This window comes from Barbus barbus (assembly GCF_936440315.1).
Source record: "Barbus barbus genome assembly, chromosome: 12".
Taxonomy (NCBI): Eukaryota; Metazoa; Chordata; class Actinopteri; order Cypriniformes; family Cyprinidae; genus Barbus; species Barbus barbus.
Window position 1 is genome coordinate 19,029,624 of NC_136740.1, and position 16,782 is coordinate 19,046,405.

At 36.0% G+C, this 16,782-nt stretch overlaps 1 protein-coding gene across 1 annotated transcript; it reads right to left on the bottom strand.

Moving 5' to 3' along the window:
- Positions 1-58: 58 nt before the first annotated feature.
- LOC306878339 (ATP-dependent translocase ABCB1-like) lies at positions 59-15,845 on the bottom strand. Its single transcript, XM_079430619.1, has 28 exons — positions 15,803-15,845; positions 15,129-15,260; positions 14,760-14,823; positions 14,146-14,314; positions 13,990-14,041; positions 13,691-13,882; positions 13,434-13,605; positions 12,623-12,747; positions 12,095-12,266; positions 11,771-11,884; positions 10,049-10,159; positions 9,830-9,955; positions 9,535-9,738; positions 9,259-9,429; positions 8,995-9,156; positions 7,977-8,138; positions 7,646-7,789; positions 7,421-7,525; positions 6,304-6,381; positions 6,110-6,193; positions 5,577-5,780; positions 5,385-5,485; positions 5,139-5,279; positions 3,544-3,700; positions 3,044-3,241; positions 2,163-2,369; positions 1,168-1,314; positions 59-851 (listed from the first exon to the last, which is right to left on the bottom strand). The coding sequence occupies exons 2-28, from the start codon at positions 15,188-15,190 to the stop codon at positions 654-656; spliced, it is 3,822 nt and encodes a 1,273-aa protein (XP_079286745.1). The 5' UTR covers positions 15,191-15,260; positions 15,803-15,845; the 3' UTR covers positions 59-653.
- Between the last annotated feature and the right edge of the window lie 937 nt (positions 15,846-16,782).

Sequence of the window (16,782 nt, forward strand, 5' to 3'; positions counted from 1 at the left end):
TGTCTACTTGTATGACTTTCAATGAACTGTAGAATATGAACTAAAAAAATGAGGCTAATGAAAAATGAAATCTTTATTATTTTTTACAGTAGACCTTTACAGGATGTGCGATAAGAAAACAATACCATAAGACAAAATAAACCGTCATCATGATACAAACTCTTTGGTCATCTTGTCACATGAAGAATATAGCTGTCTTCATTATTGAGAAAGCAAGGCAAGATTTTGGGTATCAGGCACAAATTACGTATATATAAATTACTGCACATTATTATGTAAAGACAATCACATTTGAAATGTTCTGCCCTGTATTTCTGCATGCACAAAGTGTGTGACCAGGAAATCAGAATATGGTTGTGCTTGGTAGAACGGTTAATAAGAATATCTTTTTTTGTTGTCGTTTAATACAATCAGCAACAAGAAAGTGCTGATTTGGATTAATGTTACGAATTAAAACTAAAAAGCACAAAATGACAAGTCACTGACAGTTACACAAGCTTACTGACCTCTGCTCTGCTAACATTACGCTTGGACACAAATGTCCACATTCTTATTACTTTCCCGGCTTCCTGTCGTAATGCCACCTAAAATGAAATACAGGCCTGCAAGCATAGGAGAGCGTTTCTATGGAATGTTTTCTGGAATCCTGACCATCAGTGTCTCATCTGAGAGGTGACGAGGGTGTAGTACACCCCCTGCTGGCTGAGGAGCTGCTGATGTGTGCCCTGCTCCACCACGACCCCGTTTTGGACCACAGCTATACGGTCTGCGTTCTGGATGGTGGACAGCCGGTGGGCTACGATGATACATGTGCGGCCCTCACGCGCCTTATCTAGAGCGTCCTGCACTATCTACTCACAGGACAGAAAGAAGAGAGACAAGATGAGTAAGAGAAATGCAGTGTGCTTACCATTTTCTAGCAGGCTTGACTCAATTGTCTTGTAAATTCAGGAGCAGTTTGACTACTGTCTGAATGAACAAGTCAACAAAAAAGTCAAAAGTAGCCGAAGTCAATTCTTTAACGCAAACTCGTAACTTTGATTTCTGGTTGAGACCTTTGCGATAGATAAAGACATTAAAATGTCATGTAATGAGTTTGTCTATAATACACTATAATATACTGTAAATGACAAGTGTATTCTGCTGTTGTGTGAACTGGGATCATACCTTCTCACTCTCAGTGTCCAGAGCAGATGTGGCTTCATCTAGCAGCAAGAGTTTGGGGTTGCGGAGCATGGCTCTCGCTATAGCAACACGTTGCTTCTGCCCTCCTGACAACTGTGTACCTTTATCACCTGCTTGCGTCTGGTATCGCTGCAACCAAACCACACAATATTATTTCGTAAAATTGTAGACAGTCCTTTCAATATTCTTTAATTTTTTGAAAGAGATTTCTTGGGGTCACCAAAGCTGCATTTATTTGATCAAAAACATTAAAAACTTGGAAATGTTATTACAATACCCGTTTTATATTTTAAAATATTGTATAATTGTAATTATAATATATTTTAATATATGAATTATCAGCAGCCATTTCTCCAGTCTTTAGTGTCATATGATCCTTCAGAAACCAATGAGGTGCTTTCTTGTTCAAGAGACATTTTGTTTTATTCTTTTCAGTAAAAATATTTAGTAAAAATAAAAATAAAATATTATTTAGTAAAATTGCAGACAGTCATTTAAATATTCTTTAATTTTTTAAAATAGGTCTCTTGGGGTCACCAAGGCTGCATTTATTTGATAAAATTCTTTTTAAAAAATAAATAAAAACTTTAATATTGTGAAATGTTATCACAATAACTATTTTATATTTTAAAATACTGTAAAATATCATTATAATACATTTGAATAATATTTTAATACATTAATTTTCAGCAGCCATTTTTCCAGTCTTTAGTGTCATATGATCCTTCAGAAACCAATATGTTGCTTTTCTGTTCAAAAGACTTTCTTTTTCAATGTTGAAAAGAGTTTAATTTATTTTTCAGGATTCTTTGAGGAATAGAATCTTCAAAAGAACATCTTTTGTAACAAAAAATAAATTGCCGTCACTTTTGATCAATTTCATGTGTCCTTGCTGAATAAAATTATTTAAAAAAAGTAATTAACTTAAAAAGTATAGAAAAAAAGGGGTGTACACGAGGATGATGGTTGCACTGTACCTGTGGCAGCCCCTCTATAAAGGAGTGTATGTTAGCAGCCTTAGCAGCCTCTTCGATCTCCTGTGGACTGACTTGTCTGCTGTTGTCTCCGTATGCGATGTTCTCTGCCAGCGTGCAGTCAAACAGCACAGGCTCCTGGGAAACGATGCCAATTTGCGAGCGCAGCCAGTGGATGTTCAGTTGTTTTGTGTCATTGTCATCCAGCATCTGTTAATAAAGGGTAACTGTTACCAAAACTATCTTTTATTACTGGTATAATACATCTCAATGCTTCTTTATTATATAATTCCAATTTCTGTAGAATGTACAGTATCTTGCTTTTAGACCTAATGACTAAATATTATTTTGCTATAATAAAAATATATTTTTTTGTGTGTTTATTTAAAAAATACCTGTGAATAAGTGTGAATGTGGTTTGATCAATTAGAAAAAAAAAATCCTGTTTAGACTGTTAGATTGTTTAGCACTGTCCACTTGTGATCAGAGCACATGAAACGGAGTTTAATAGCATGTAAACAGGTCTGTGTTTTGGTCTGAGTCATACAGGTTAAGGACCTGAAGCATGCAGGTGAAAGAGAAGCATCCTTTTATGTGCATATCCGGGTTTTATTGTTGTTTGGCCTGCCTTAACATACCTTATCATTGACCTTGAGAAAGGTAATAAGATTTTGACTTCCACGGCTGTTGTGTATTTAGTGTGCTGTTGTACTGAATGACAGTGTATGTGCATGAATGACATCTTGCTGAGTTGGATGAGTGATTAAAGACTGTAAAACTAAATGTCAATTTAGGTGCATTAACATATCAATGAAAGTTATTATATAAAATATGCTAAAAAAGCTATAAGATGTGGTCACTTGTCTGTATGCGTGTTCTCCTACCACTTTGCCCTGCTGAGGGTCATAAAATCTCTCCAGTAACTGGATGGTGGTGCTCTTGCCACAGCCACTGCTGCCCACCAGAGCGAGAGTTTGCCCCTTCTTCACCCGGAGCCTGAGACCCTGCAGCACTGGTACATTTGGCCGGGACGGGTAGTTAAAAAGCACATCTTCAAAACTCACATTCCCTTCAAATTTGTCCTACAAAGATCACAGGAAACAGTCAAATCAGAGCACATTTGTGTATACTAGTGTCGTCATGTTTGTCACTTGATGATTACATTGAATGACATCAGATATCTATGGCGGGCAGAGTCCAGCTCTGCCTGAGTCTTATCAGATTAGGATAGAACAGCAGAAGTGGCAAATGACTAATTTCATGAAAGGCTTCTAAGGACTGAGTTCTTGCCTAGAATTAAGATTCCCAACAATTAGAAACCTTTTTATAGCGTATTGGGTATACTGTGTATTCTGGTATTCAAGGGCATGTATGAAAGGAATACCGGCTTGTCTCCGTCCTCTGAGGCATTGTCAATGGCTGGGACTCTGTTGATGAGCATCAGGACATGAGAAGCAGCCATCTTAGCCTTGGCGTAGTTTGGAGTGAATGAGTTTGCCTCTCCAACAGCCATTGCTCCATACACCACAGCTGAGATCACACTGAGAGACACAAACAGATATATCACCCAGGGTTACCATTAACTAAAAATAAAACCATAAAAAACACTGTCATTACTTGACACAAAAGAACTGAAAAAAATGCAATACATGAATATATATATAAAAAAATAAAATATCTACTGACTATACAAGGCACTGTTTTGTGTTGTTGTTATTAGGATGTTTAAATTATATTAAATTATTTTCACAATTGTTTAATTTAATTGTCTTTCACTGAATCTGTAAAGATTACTAAACTGAAACCGAATATATAAAATAATACAATAGAATTTTATATACACTATATTGCCAAAAGTATTGGGTCGCCCCCTTCTAATGAACAGGTTTGACTACTTGAGTAATTTCCATGAGTACAAATCTTAATGTTTAAGCATATAATGATATTCTAGGGAATTGAGTGCTTCTAATTTTATAGCAACAGTTTGGACAGGACCCTTTTCTATTCTAACATGACAGTGCCTCTGTGTATAAGACACGGTTCAAAAAGAAATGATTGATTCAGTCAGTGTGGAACAACTTGACTGGTCTGCATAAAGCAAAGTCCTAATCCCAGCTGAACACCTCTGGTGTGACTTTAAATGCAGACCTTGAGCCAAAAACTTGTCAAACACCAATGATTTGTACATACACTATATGGACAAAAGTATTGGGACACCCCCTTCTTTAGAACAGAAGAAGGCACTTCCAAATCTGTGGCAACAAAGATGGAAGCATAATTCACGCATTTAAAAACTGTATTTCCATCTCTGTTGCAACAGTTTTGAAAATGTCTAAAATTACTGTACTCATATACAAGTCATTGGTGTTTGGTGATGAGTTTTTGCCTCAAGGTCTGCATTTATTAGTTATATATATATATATATATATATATACACACACATATACAAATATGACGGTTCAGTACGTACCTTGGTTTTAACATCAAGGTATGAATATGGGTAAACACTGCTATTTAATTAGTTATTAAGAGACCAGTTTTAATTATCTCTGTTTAAAAAAGCCCACTTGTTATATAACATGATGGGTCCTATCTCCTATCTGCAAATGTAATGAATCACCAGCCTTGTTTTTGTGTTGTCTAAGAGAATATCTACATTCACTGCTCATCTGGATAGTTTATTCTGACTCACTTTTTCTTCTGTAATTATTAACTGATACTGTAGAAACCAGCAGACTTTGTACCTCCCAATCCACTCTCACTTAACACCTGCACTGTAGTGAGTTTAAGCTTGCGTGTGTCTCTACTACTTGACATCACTCACTTCTGTTTAATTTGTACATATTTGAACTACCTGTGACACACATTGTAGATGACACTGGATTCATGTCAATACTACTGTGGAGACTTTTTTTAAATCACATATTCCTCAGTTTGCTGTGAGAGAGTCTTATAACAGATATGTATTGAGTCACTTACAGGAAGACGCCCTCGAAGGTCATCAGCTTTTGTTCAATGAGCCAAGACCCAAACTTGAAACAGCCAGCATAAGCAAAATAGATCATCGCTTGAGAGAAGGAGAACGTCAGGCCAAAAACGTGTGCTTTTTTCTTAGAGTTTCTAAGGAAATCATACAAACATCAATTATCTTATCATCAATAAATCAAGCTCATTTGAATCCTAATAGATATATAATAGAATTATTATTAGTCGATTTAAACATACTTGTAGGGCACAACTAAGTTTTCCTCATACAGAGTTTCAAACTTGCTCTCCCTGGTCAATGAAACCACAGTACGGATATTCTCAATGGCTTCCGTTGCAATCTGAATGGGAAAAATACATTGCAGACAAGGTAGTGATTTTAGACAGTTGACACAATTTGTTCTGCATTAAAGTATAAGCATAAATGTTCACCTTCCCAGCTTGCTCTAGCTCTTTCTTGTCTTTTAGAGCATGTCCTGCCAGCAACTTCATCTGGATGGCTCCAGCCACAGCCATGACTGGCACAATGGAGAGAATAAGGAGGGTCAACTGCCAGCCGTACACAAATGAGATGATAATGGCGGTGCCCAAGTTGGCCACATTCTGTGCCAGTGTTGCCAATCTTACACCAGTTGCCTGTTGGAAATAAAGTCAGTGTGCCATTTGTGATGAGCTACTGTGTTAAAATGGTAAACAAAGCATGTCATTTTCAACACATACCTCAATTTCTTAAATTTAAACCAAATTTAATCTGTACTACATTTGTAATAAAAATATATAGTTTTTGACATGTTAATAAAGCACACTAAGCTGAAATCAAATTGAGCTTGAAAAATACAGTAAATAGGAAATAGGGAGTCATAGTGCCATTAGTGATGAGCTACTTTGTTACTGTACATAGGTATCAATTTAGGAGCTTGGGACTATGTGTTACTTTCTGTGGTGGAATAGGAAATCAGACTTACGCCCTGCACTTGAGCTGTGTCTGCAGCCAGTCTGGTGGTCAGCGCACCGACACTGTTCTTAGAATTATCATACCAGCTCAGGTCCTAAAATACACACAGACAGGCGTTGCACTACTCTCCATCAGCAGACATCCATAAATAGCTTCATTGGGGTAAATCTTGAGATGATTGGGTTATGTCAGTTATCATCTCACCTGTCTCATCATAGCATTAAAGGCTTTAAACCTCAGTCGCATGGTCAGAATCTCACCAGCTTTCCCAAAACAGAAACCCTAAAAGAAATAAAAAAAAACTGTGAAAATACACCAAAATAAGGCTATTTTGACAAAGACATAACATTGTTTCTTAATAGGGTTTTTAAAAATTGTCATGTGTTTAATATGTTCTGACATTTATAATAGTATTTTTATTTGATGAAGCACAATTTTTTTCCCCACAAAACCCATAAAAGTGCTTTAGTAACTGATGGGGGATCAAAGTTTGGGGTTGGTAAAATTTTTTTTAATGTTTTTGAAACACCAAAGCTGCATTTATTTGATCAAAAATACAGTAAAATAGTAATATTGTAAAATATTTTAATATATTTTTAAATGTTTTTTTATTCTAGTAGTGGCATAGCTGAATTTCCAGCATCATTACTCCAGTCTTCAGTGTCACATAATCTTTCAGAAATAATTCTAATATGCTGATTTGGTACTCTTATTATAAATGTTGAAAAAAGTTGCTTAGTGTATTTTTTTGTGGAACGAAAAGAACAGATTACAACAGAAAGAAAAGAAAGATCAACATTTAAACTGAAATATAAATCTTTTGTAATATATTTATTTCAAAGTATATGTAATTTTAGAATGAATTTTGAATCCTATTTTTAGTACATTTAAATATACTTTCATTTTTCTGTTCATTTTTGTTCTATTGTAAGAGTTAAATGTAATCTTTTAGCATTTCTGAATTTTAGCAGGTTTAGTATGACTAGGCAAATAATTGACATAGATGTCTGCTATTCATTGGTCTTTACAAAGTGGTATTTCACAACAGTCATCCGCTTTCAGATAAGAAAGATCGTACAAACTTTACCACCACTCAATGTACAGGATGTTCCTCACTTGTATGCTTGTCAGAACAAAGATTTTCACCTCACATGAACACCTTGAATCTATAAAACCATACTTCTCCATCTCTGATTACACTTTTGAACTGAATGTGTATCAAAATGCAACCCAAGTAGTTTATTATCATATATAGTCAAGTTCTACAATTTTTGTTTAGCATTCAAGGCAGTTTATATTGATGCTGTAAAACAAAACAAACCTGAAAGAACAAAGTGAAAAAGGACACAACCCCAATGCCAGCAAACAGCAGAGAGTAGAGCTCAGTCCTCTTTCGTATGAGGTCCTGATCTATCTCACCAAACACCTAGAGAAGAAGAAAAGAGAAGGAGACAAGAAAATAAATATATGAGGAAAAATGGCTCAATAATGCTGACTATCAAAAATGGTAATTATTAGTAATATTTCATTTTTGTGTACAACATACAGCAATGATTTTAGAGAAAATGACAGCAAATGCAGGTTGCATGCCTCCATTTATGGTGGCACATAAAACGCCAACCACCATATATGGCCATTCCGGCTGATTCAGTTTCAGAACTGTCAGGAAGGAGACGTTTGGAGCTTTTTCCTACAAACAAAAGAGAGAATAAATAGAAAAAGGACTACGTAAAATAATTTCAATCAAAATATCTAATCATTATCATAATTTGATTAGCAGAAAATTAATCAAGCCTTTAAGTTCCTTTTCAAGGAATGAAAACAAAAGGTAAATTTATGAAGATGACACTCATTGTTGTCAACACTTTGTCTCTTACCTCCTCTGTCGGTTTCTCTTCATCCTGCTGATCTTTTTCTGAGCCACTTTTTGATTTCTGTCTGATGAGTGTGCGATCATTCAGAGAGCTGACTGAGGGACTCTTTTCATCCATAGTCATCTCCTCTTTGCCCCCCTCTGAGTCCTCTGCGCCCTTAAACGTCTGTGATTTAAACAAGTTCAGAGAGCTGACTGAGGGACTCTTTTCATCCATAGTCATCTCCTCTTTGCCCCCCTCTGAGTCCTCTGCGCCCTTAAACGTCTGTGATTTAAACAAGAGAACTCATAATGGATCACAGAATTAATTTTCCCCGTGTTATCATGCACAATTCATCAGAGCATGCAAAACAAATATTTGTCTTAATCTTTCAGCAAAATATAACAACTTGCTTGCCTCTGAAACTTTTCTTTTCTGCTGCTAACCAAAGAAGGCAGGACCAATACCACTAGGCGTAAATGATAACATGTTTCAGCCTCAACCGATCCAGTCAAATCCAGATGGATTAACCGCATAACACATAAAATGTGTTACATTGTGGAAGTTTAATGGGCTGATCACAATGACAGTAATTCAACTATTTGAGATTGTCAAGTCCCTGTAGTGTTGGTTGCTACTTGACGGCAATATTTGAAAAAGATCCCATGAGCTTTACTATCTGCTCAGTATCTTTGATAGCCACTGTCACTTATGTTGCTTCAAACATGAATGACTTTTAGTTGCTACAAATCACTGAAAGTCAGTGTCCTTTAATGTAATGTCAAAGCCATTTTACAGGGCTATTTTCACCTTTAATGGACAAGACAGGAAAATGAGAGAATGAAAACAATTGGGAGGGGAATAGGACCAGGAAAAGTCTTTGATTTGGGACTCAAACTCGAACAAGAGCAGCTCCTCCATATGTCAGTGCACTACCCACAAGACAATAGGCTCTGACGACCTTTCATGTTTTTAACAGCAATGTGCCAGAGTTGCATACAGTGCCCATGTGTGTGTATGTATTGCACTGTGGGTTTCTAACCTGCATAGTAACAAGAGAGTGGTAGATCCCTTTTCTCTCCATCAGTTCGTCATGTGTGCCCAGTTCTACAATTTCCCCATTCTGGAATCCAGCAATGACATCAGCATTTCGAATAGTAGACAGCCGGTGAGCCACTATAATGGTAGTTCTGCCCAGCCTGACCTATATTGATGTATAAAAAAAAAGTGTATATATATATATATATATATATATATATATCACACACAATTTCCAGTGTTTCCCCAGACCGCTATTTTTTGTTACCTTATCTAACGCTGCTTGCACAATAGTCTCACTCTCTGCATCCAGAGCAGACGTAGCCTCATCAAGAAGTAGGATTTTTGGGTTGCGCACAAGCGCTCTTGCAATAGCAATACGCTGCTTTTGTCCACCACTCATCTGGGTGCCCCTCTCTCCAACTAGAGTCTCAAATTTCTGATAAATTAACAGAGATATTGGTCAGAGCCTACCTGATCAATCTTTTTTAATCCGATTGATCAAATAACCTCCTTAAAAGTAAAATTATGTAAAATTTGGTACATCTGGGAGCTTCATGATGAAGTCGTAGGCATTGGCTTCACGTGCAGCCTGTTCGATCTCCTCCTGGGTGACATCTGGGCGGCCATAGCAGATGTTTTCTGAGATGGTTGTTGCAAACAGCACCGGCTCCTGGCTGACTACGCCAATCAGTTCTCTCAGACCGCGAACATTCAGAGAGCGAATATCATGCCCATCTATAGTCACCTGAGGGGTTTGAGGAAAAGAAAATGGAAAGTTTGGATGAAGAACAGGAAGGTCAAGGAATTTCTACCTCTCAGCCTCTCTTTGTACTTACCGTTCCTTCCTGTGGGTCATAGAAGCGTTGTAGGAGCTGGATTGTTGTACTTTTTCCACACCCACTGCTGCCCACCAAAGCAATGGTCTGTCCACTCATGACTTTAAGATTCATGCCATTCAGAACCTACAAGCCAAAACAGAGCCATAACTGAGTCATTTCATTCTGTAAAGTTATTTTGTTCAAATGGTTTTTAAATAAATCTTTTGATGGTCCTACTTTCACATCCTGTCGTGAGGGGTATGTGAAGTGAATGTTTTTGAACTCTATGTTTCCTTTTACAACATCAAGTTTGTAGCCTTCCTCAGAGAAACTGTTGATTTTGGGTTCCTGTTGGTGAAAAAAAGGATTATGAGAGAAATTTATTATTTTAAATACAAATTCCAGTAAGGGATAGAGGTAAGTTCATAATCAAACCTCATTCAGACTAATAGACGTCAATATCACACTAATTGCGCTACACCAGAGAAAAAATGTTCCCTGTGGTCTTCTATTCATTGGATCTCAGTGGGGAAGCACCTCTAATCCTGAGAACAGGCCATTTTTCATGGTGCTAAAACAATGAGGGGAAGTTATGCAACTTGGCTCTGGATTATTTTTGCGCACCTTTGTCTTTGAATTTTATCTCAAAGCCACTGTCTGCTCACTATGTGTGTGGTGTTTGTTTAAACTTGAACATCTGAGTCTAAATAAAGACAAAGTTAAGTCCTGTGTGTGTATGTTTTAATTGTTCAGGCTTGTCCTACTTTGAACACCGAACAGAAGTTAAAAATCAAACAGTTTTGCTGCTCTGCTACGTTTAAATGTTCAAAATATTAAAGCAATATGAGCTGCACTTTCTGAAGGAGGAAGGAGATATAGATTTATTGAACTTTCACTTGTGTATGATTGGCTAAATGATCCGGGCTGTGTTTCCCAAAACCATCGTAAGCCTAAGTTGATCGTACTCATAGCTCCATTGGTTTCAATAGGTCTACAATGTACCTAAGCTTATGATGTTTTGGGGAAACACAGTCCTGTACTGTACATGACAGTTGAAAGGATGTAAAAATAACCAGAATATTTCTGGTGATACAATTCAACAAAGTCAGGAAACAATGAAATATACTTCAAAAGTCAGGCTTCCCAGGCTTATTGGATTTCTAGTCATTCATGAATTTTTTTAATCATTTTAGAAAGAGTGCTGCATTCAAAATTTTTTTAAAGTTAAGCGTTTAAACTGCAATAATATTTCATAATATTAAACTTTTTACTGCGTGTCAAATACATGCAACCTTGGTGAGCATTAAGAGACCACTTTAAAAAAAAAATTAAAATCTTACTGGCCCCAGACCTTTGAATGGTAGCATATATATATATATATATATATATATATATAAAAGTGGTAAAGTATCAGGCCTCAGATTTAAATGTGGCTCAACAGTAGATTCAGTTTTCTGAGTCTCCATGCAGAGCATAACCAAAGACATATTCAATTATTATAAATTTCCATGACCTTTCTAGTCCTGGAAATCACAATTTTCTTAATATTTAGGTTTTTTAACAGACCATGGGGACATGATTACACTCATGCCATCTTTTTAATTAGTTATATTGTTGGCTTGCAGCCTTTTAAAAGACATGCATATATTGTGTTGTGACAATTATCCATCTGAATCTTTATAAAAGGTACGATACCACAAACATCACAGTGAGTGCTATTAGAAAGGGGAAGTGTTTAGTTAGTTTAGATGGGATGAACGGCCAGAATCAGATTTCAGGGTTAAGGCATTTTTAACCTTTTAATGCAAGGAATAAAATACTAATATTTGTCTAGCATCCTAGGTAGCAATTACATTATGGATCTTCTTCTGCATTGGGGACAGTTGTTTTCCCTTCCAACAATTATGTAACATAATATCCTGAAAGCATTAATAATTAGATAACAATGAGTTCACTCACATGATCAATGATGTGGAAAACTTTGTGGGCGGCCCCTCTTGCACTAGCGAAGGACTGGATGTTAGGAGACGTTTGACCTATGCCGAAAGCTCCAATTAGGACTGAGAAGAAAACCTAAAATAGAGGAACAGAAAATGCACTCGTGAGGCAATCTCATGCTTATTTAACAGTCTGCTTTAAGTTCCCATGAAGAAAAAGATGACTACTTGCCACTTGGGGGATTCAAATCTTACAATATTCGAAGCATGACCAATGTGACTCTGGGTTTTAATAAGAAGACCACAGAGTTTTGTGAAGTTTTGTAATAACGCTGCTGTGACTCACAGTTAAAAGTATGCCGGCATCATACTCTTTAGCCAGGATAAGTGTGCTGCCGTACCAAAAGGCCAGTGCATAGGACATATAGATCATGAAGAATGTGAAGCCCATAGCAATGTTCACAGTGATGGCCTTCCTTATGCCAACGTTCTTGGCATCCTCTAAGTTTTTGTGATACCTTTGCAGAACAGAAAAAAGTCATTTATTATCCTTGATGCAAAATATATTATGATCAAACTGATTCCACACCCTCTTCCCCAAGTTTCTCCTATTCACATTATGGCACAACAAATAGACTGAAAGTTTCAAGACCACCCCATAATGTTCTAAAGCCGAGTTGTCTCCTTCATAGTTGTCTAGTCTTCATGTTTGTAAGATGGTTTGGCAAGTGAACTGGTTTTGGTTTAGGTCATAGAAAGGTCAGGTGGTTTATCACTCTGTGCCATGTACCACAAAGCATGCATGTTATCATCAGACTTCCGCAGAGAAACAGTGCTGAGGTTCTTTGAGAAATAGGATGACTTTCAAACACACCTCATTATCTCTTTCTTCTGTCCACCAAAGGCAAAGACAGTTCTGATGGATGACAGCACTTCCTCAGCCACTGCTCCAGCCTTGGCATATGCCGTCTGTTCCCGCGATGTGAATGATGTCATCACCTAATGAGGTAGGGACACAAGGTTGTTTTTTCACTGCATTGAAATAACTTTGGACTGTTTTTAGTCCAATAACTGGTTTTAAAAGAAATCTATCCTCACCAAGACTGCATTTATTTAATCAAAAATACAGAAACAATCAATTGAACTATTTTAATTTTACAAAGATGGTAAAGCTGAATTTTCAGCAGCCATTACTCCAGTGTCACATGATCCTACAGTAATCACTGTAATAAGTATTATCAATGTAAACAGTCATGCTGCTTAATATCTTTGTGGAAACTGTGATACGTTTTTCAGGATTTCTTTGATGAATAGAAAGTTCAAAAGAACAGCATTTATTTAAAATAGAAATACTTTATAATATTATGAATGTCTTTACTGTCACTTCTGATCAATTAAATGCATCCTTGTCAAATATATATATATATATATATATATATATATATATATATATATATATATTTTTTTTTTTTTTATATCTTACTGACGCCAAACTTACAGCTATAATATTTCTCTATTTGTCCTTGTTGACCATTTATGTTAATCTCTGTTACAGCTAGGTAGAAATGTACACAGTAATAAAAAACACAATAATAAACTAAAATTTTGGGTTGTTGAGGGTCAGGAGCTTACTGTAGATATAAAAACACTAAAATGCTTTCTCTTCATATTCCTTTTTATCCCACCTTTGAGATGATAGCAGCTGAGATCCCGAGTAAAGGACTAACAGCGAGGATGACGAGGGTCAGCTTCCAGCCTTTGACAAAACCAATGATGATGCCAGTTATAAAGGTGGTCAGATTCTGAAGCAGCATGCCGAGTTTATCCCCAATGCCTTCATTTATTTTGTAGACATCACTGCAGAGAAAAAAAAGTGTGTGATGTAGGTGTGTCTCGCTGTGTGCATAATATGTAGATAAATGACACTTATTGCACGTCATACTCTGTGAGGCGTGTGTTGAGCTGTCCTGTCTCATTGACATCAAACCAGCCAATCTCCTGTTTCATGATTGAGTGAAAGAACTTCTTTCTAAGTTTTTTCACCTGACGTCCTGCGGCAAGAGTCCAAAAGGCCACCTGCATATATGCCGCAATCAAAACTACAAATCCCATGATGCTGTAGTATATAGCATGCCTGAGAACGAGAAACAAGAGTATCATACACGAAGAAAGATTTTTTTAATTTAGATTAAAACGTGAAAGAAAATTGCAGAGTTCCAATGCAAAGCACAGTGGTCTTACCTTGTCATCTGCTCTCCTAATGTCTCATTACTGGACTGTGGGAAGGTGAAGTCTAGAAATTAAAAGACCATACATTATTGTTAGTTTTGAGAAAAACTCACAGATTTCCCTGTGAAACAATAGTAGATTGATGAGGGATAGAAATTATACACTCACTGGGTGGAAGGGTGATGTTCTTTAAATTCTCTGCTATTGTATCATCCACAAAGCTGTTTGTCATATCTCCAAATACAATAACCATGAGAGGAAGAACTGCCCCATTGGCTATGGACATGACTGTGGCAAGCAGCATCAGAAAAATGTCGACACCATCTGCATAGCGAAACTGACACACGGACACAGTTCTTTGAGAATAAGTCAGTCTTAAAGCATTTTTGATATCTATTTTATTGAATCTTAAAAATAAAATAAACAGCAGTGCGATAAAGCTCAGAATGACAAAACCATGATGTGAGCATTTAAGGATACATAGTAAACCGGCAATCAATGCCAAGATTGTTCAAGGGATTTAGGCTTAAAGCATTTTAGCGAAAATAATACATGAAATTTCAGTCAACAAAATTAACTTGGGCTTATTTAGTTTCGTTTTAAATTTAGTTGTGGTTACAGCATTGCTGAAGTATTTAAAAAATATTTAAAATAAAAAGTACTTTTTATTTAAAATTATTTAGTACACACACCTTTATGGCAGTGAAGTTATTATTAATTTCACAAATCACAAATGATAACAGTACTACAAATACTACTAATATATTTAATATTTCACTCACTATTTCAAATGTTCCCACCATCTCCAGCTTTTCCTTCTCCTCTTCCTTGCCATTTTTCTCACTGCTGGAAAGAAATTTCACAATAAAGTTTGAAAAAGTAAACAAACAATTGATAAATAAGGAAACAAATAAATCATCTAAAATAATAATAAAGTAAATGTAAATATTTTAATCATCCTGTCTGTAACCATATTACAGTTTTTTACAGTTACATAGTTATCCTTGTTGACTATAAACGATCTAAATATTTCGTGAAATGAATATATAATCCCAGGATATGAACCATAAGCCATAATTACAGATCAAACAAATGTATTTGTAAGAACAAATAGCTTTTGAAACATCAATGTAACCAGTAAAGTCATTTACCTTACATCTCCATTCTCCTCTTTTTTGCCATTTGATGAATTCAATTTGTCCTTCTTGCCCATGTTTGTTGTATAGTCTGATTGTAAGTGTTAATCTGGAGTTAATGGTCAGGACGGGGCAGGTGGTTTAGTGCTGTGTTAAATAAGAATACAATATAACACAACGTACAATCACAGACACCAAAAACCGCGTGACATTTTGAGTTTACAGAACAAATACTGATCTAACCTGCATGCTAGCATACACAGTATCTACCACGTTAACACATCGCTTAAATTATAACTTCAAGGTGCAGAGTACTAAAATTATCCAATTTGTCGTTTCCACATTGAAATATGAGCGCTTTTAAAAGTTCAAAGTCGGAGAGAGCTGCTTGGAGCGAATCCTGTCGCTTTAAATACTGCCTCAATCAATAACGTTTACCGACCCTTAAAGACTTGGTGTCCGAATTTCCGTCCAAAAACCAGTTAAATCATAGATTAATTTGAAATCTCCTTCAGATAACGTTAGTGCGCGTTATTTACAGTGAAAGCTTTTAAATTGTGTCATTTCATTGAATATTTTCTATGACAGTGGCGACACCACATGTAGAATATAGTTTAAAATCACTATTATTTTGTCCGAAAATGACGGGTAAATGTGTGGATATGAGGAGTTTACTGTAAGATACATACTGCTCAGATGCTGTCGTCCCTCCCTGCTGTCCCAGCACACACTGACCGGTGCTCTGCCGGCAGCGCAGAGGATCTTCTGCCAGAGCGAGATCACACACAGCCTTGACTTTACTGCTGTTTACATCATTTACAACGTCCATGTCTCATGGATGCCCTTCCATAGTCTGCTTTTGGCCACTTTAATGATTGAAAGGCGTTTAAAATGAATGTCTGAGATTATGTTTACCAAGTTTGGCCATGGCACATTCCACGAATAAAGTGCACTAGGTCTCCAGTTATTTTTTTTCTTCTTAAATTTTAGAAGCACATTTGTTGTTGTGAGATATATTTGTTTTATAAACTATTATGAATAATAATATGTTTATTGTAAAATAATGTGGCACTTGTAACAAGGTTTTAGAGGCTATATTAATTTTTTTTTTTTTGGCAATTACATTTTTAATCACCAAAAAAATTTACATTTTTAAATATAGCCTCTAAAACCCTGTTACAGTGACATTATTTTACACATGTATATTTATGAAGTTATTCATTTAATTTGCTCTAAAATTGAGTAATTTATCAATTCAATTAATTTCACCTTCCTTCACTAAACATCTGTTGAGCAAGAAGTTGTTTTATTGTATTCATTTTTTATTAAAAATCTATTTTAAATGTCTTATTATAAGAATAGTGGATACAATTAGATATATAACTTTCTAGATTGGTCTTGGGTTCATGGTTAAGTCACTGAAAACAGGAAACAATTTCAAATTCCCCTCAGAGACGAGAAACTGGGTCTGGTTAGCTCAGAATCTAACATCCCAGTTAATAAGACTGTTAACAAAAGTTTTTAAGACTAGGAATAAATGAAAGCAAACTCAATTTGTCAATATCTTCTCTAAATGTCTAGGAAGCACATGAGTTGTCCTAGCAACACTTAAAAGTTTAAAAATACAGTTTCCAAAAGATCTATATTTCTGTTTTGGAAATAACTTTAG

Excerpts from the sequence above, each read along its gene's own strand:
- LOC306878339 (XM_079430619.1), bottom strand. The coding sequence starts at position 15,190 with ATGGGCAAGAAGGACAAATTGAATTCATCAAATGGCAAAAAAGAGGAG. Across the intron at positions 12,748-13,433 it reads CAGCTGCTATCATCTCAAAG|GTGATGACATCATTCACATC; the intron begins GTGGGATAAAAA and ends CTACCTCATTAG. Across the intron at positions 5,280-5,384 it reads AACTTAGTTGTGCCCTACAA|AAACTCTAAGAAAAAAGCAC; the intron begins GTATGTTTAAAT and ends TGATTTCCTTAG.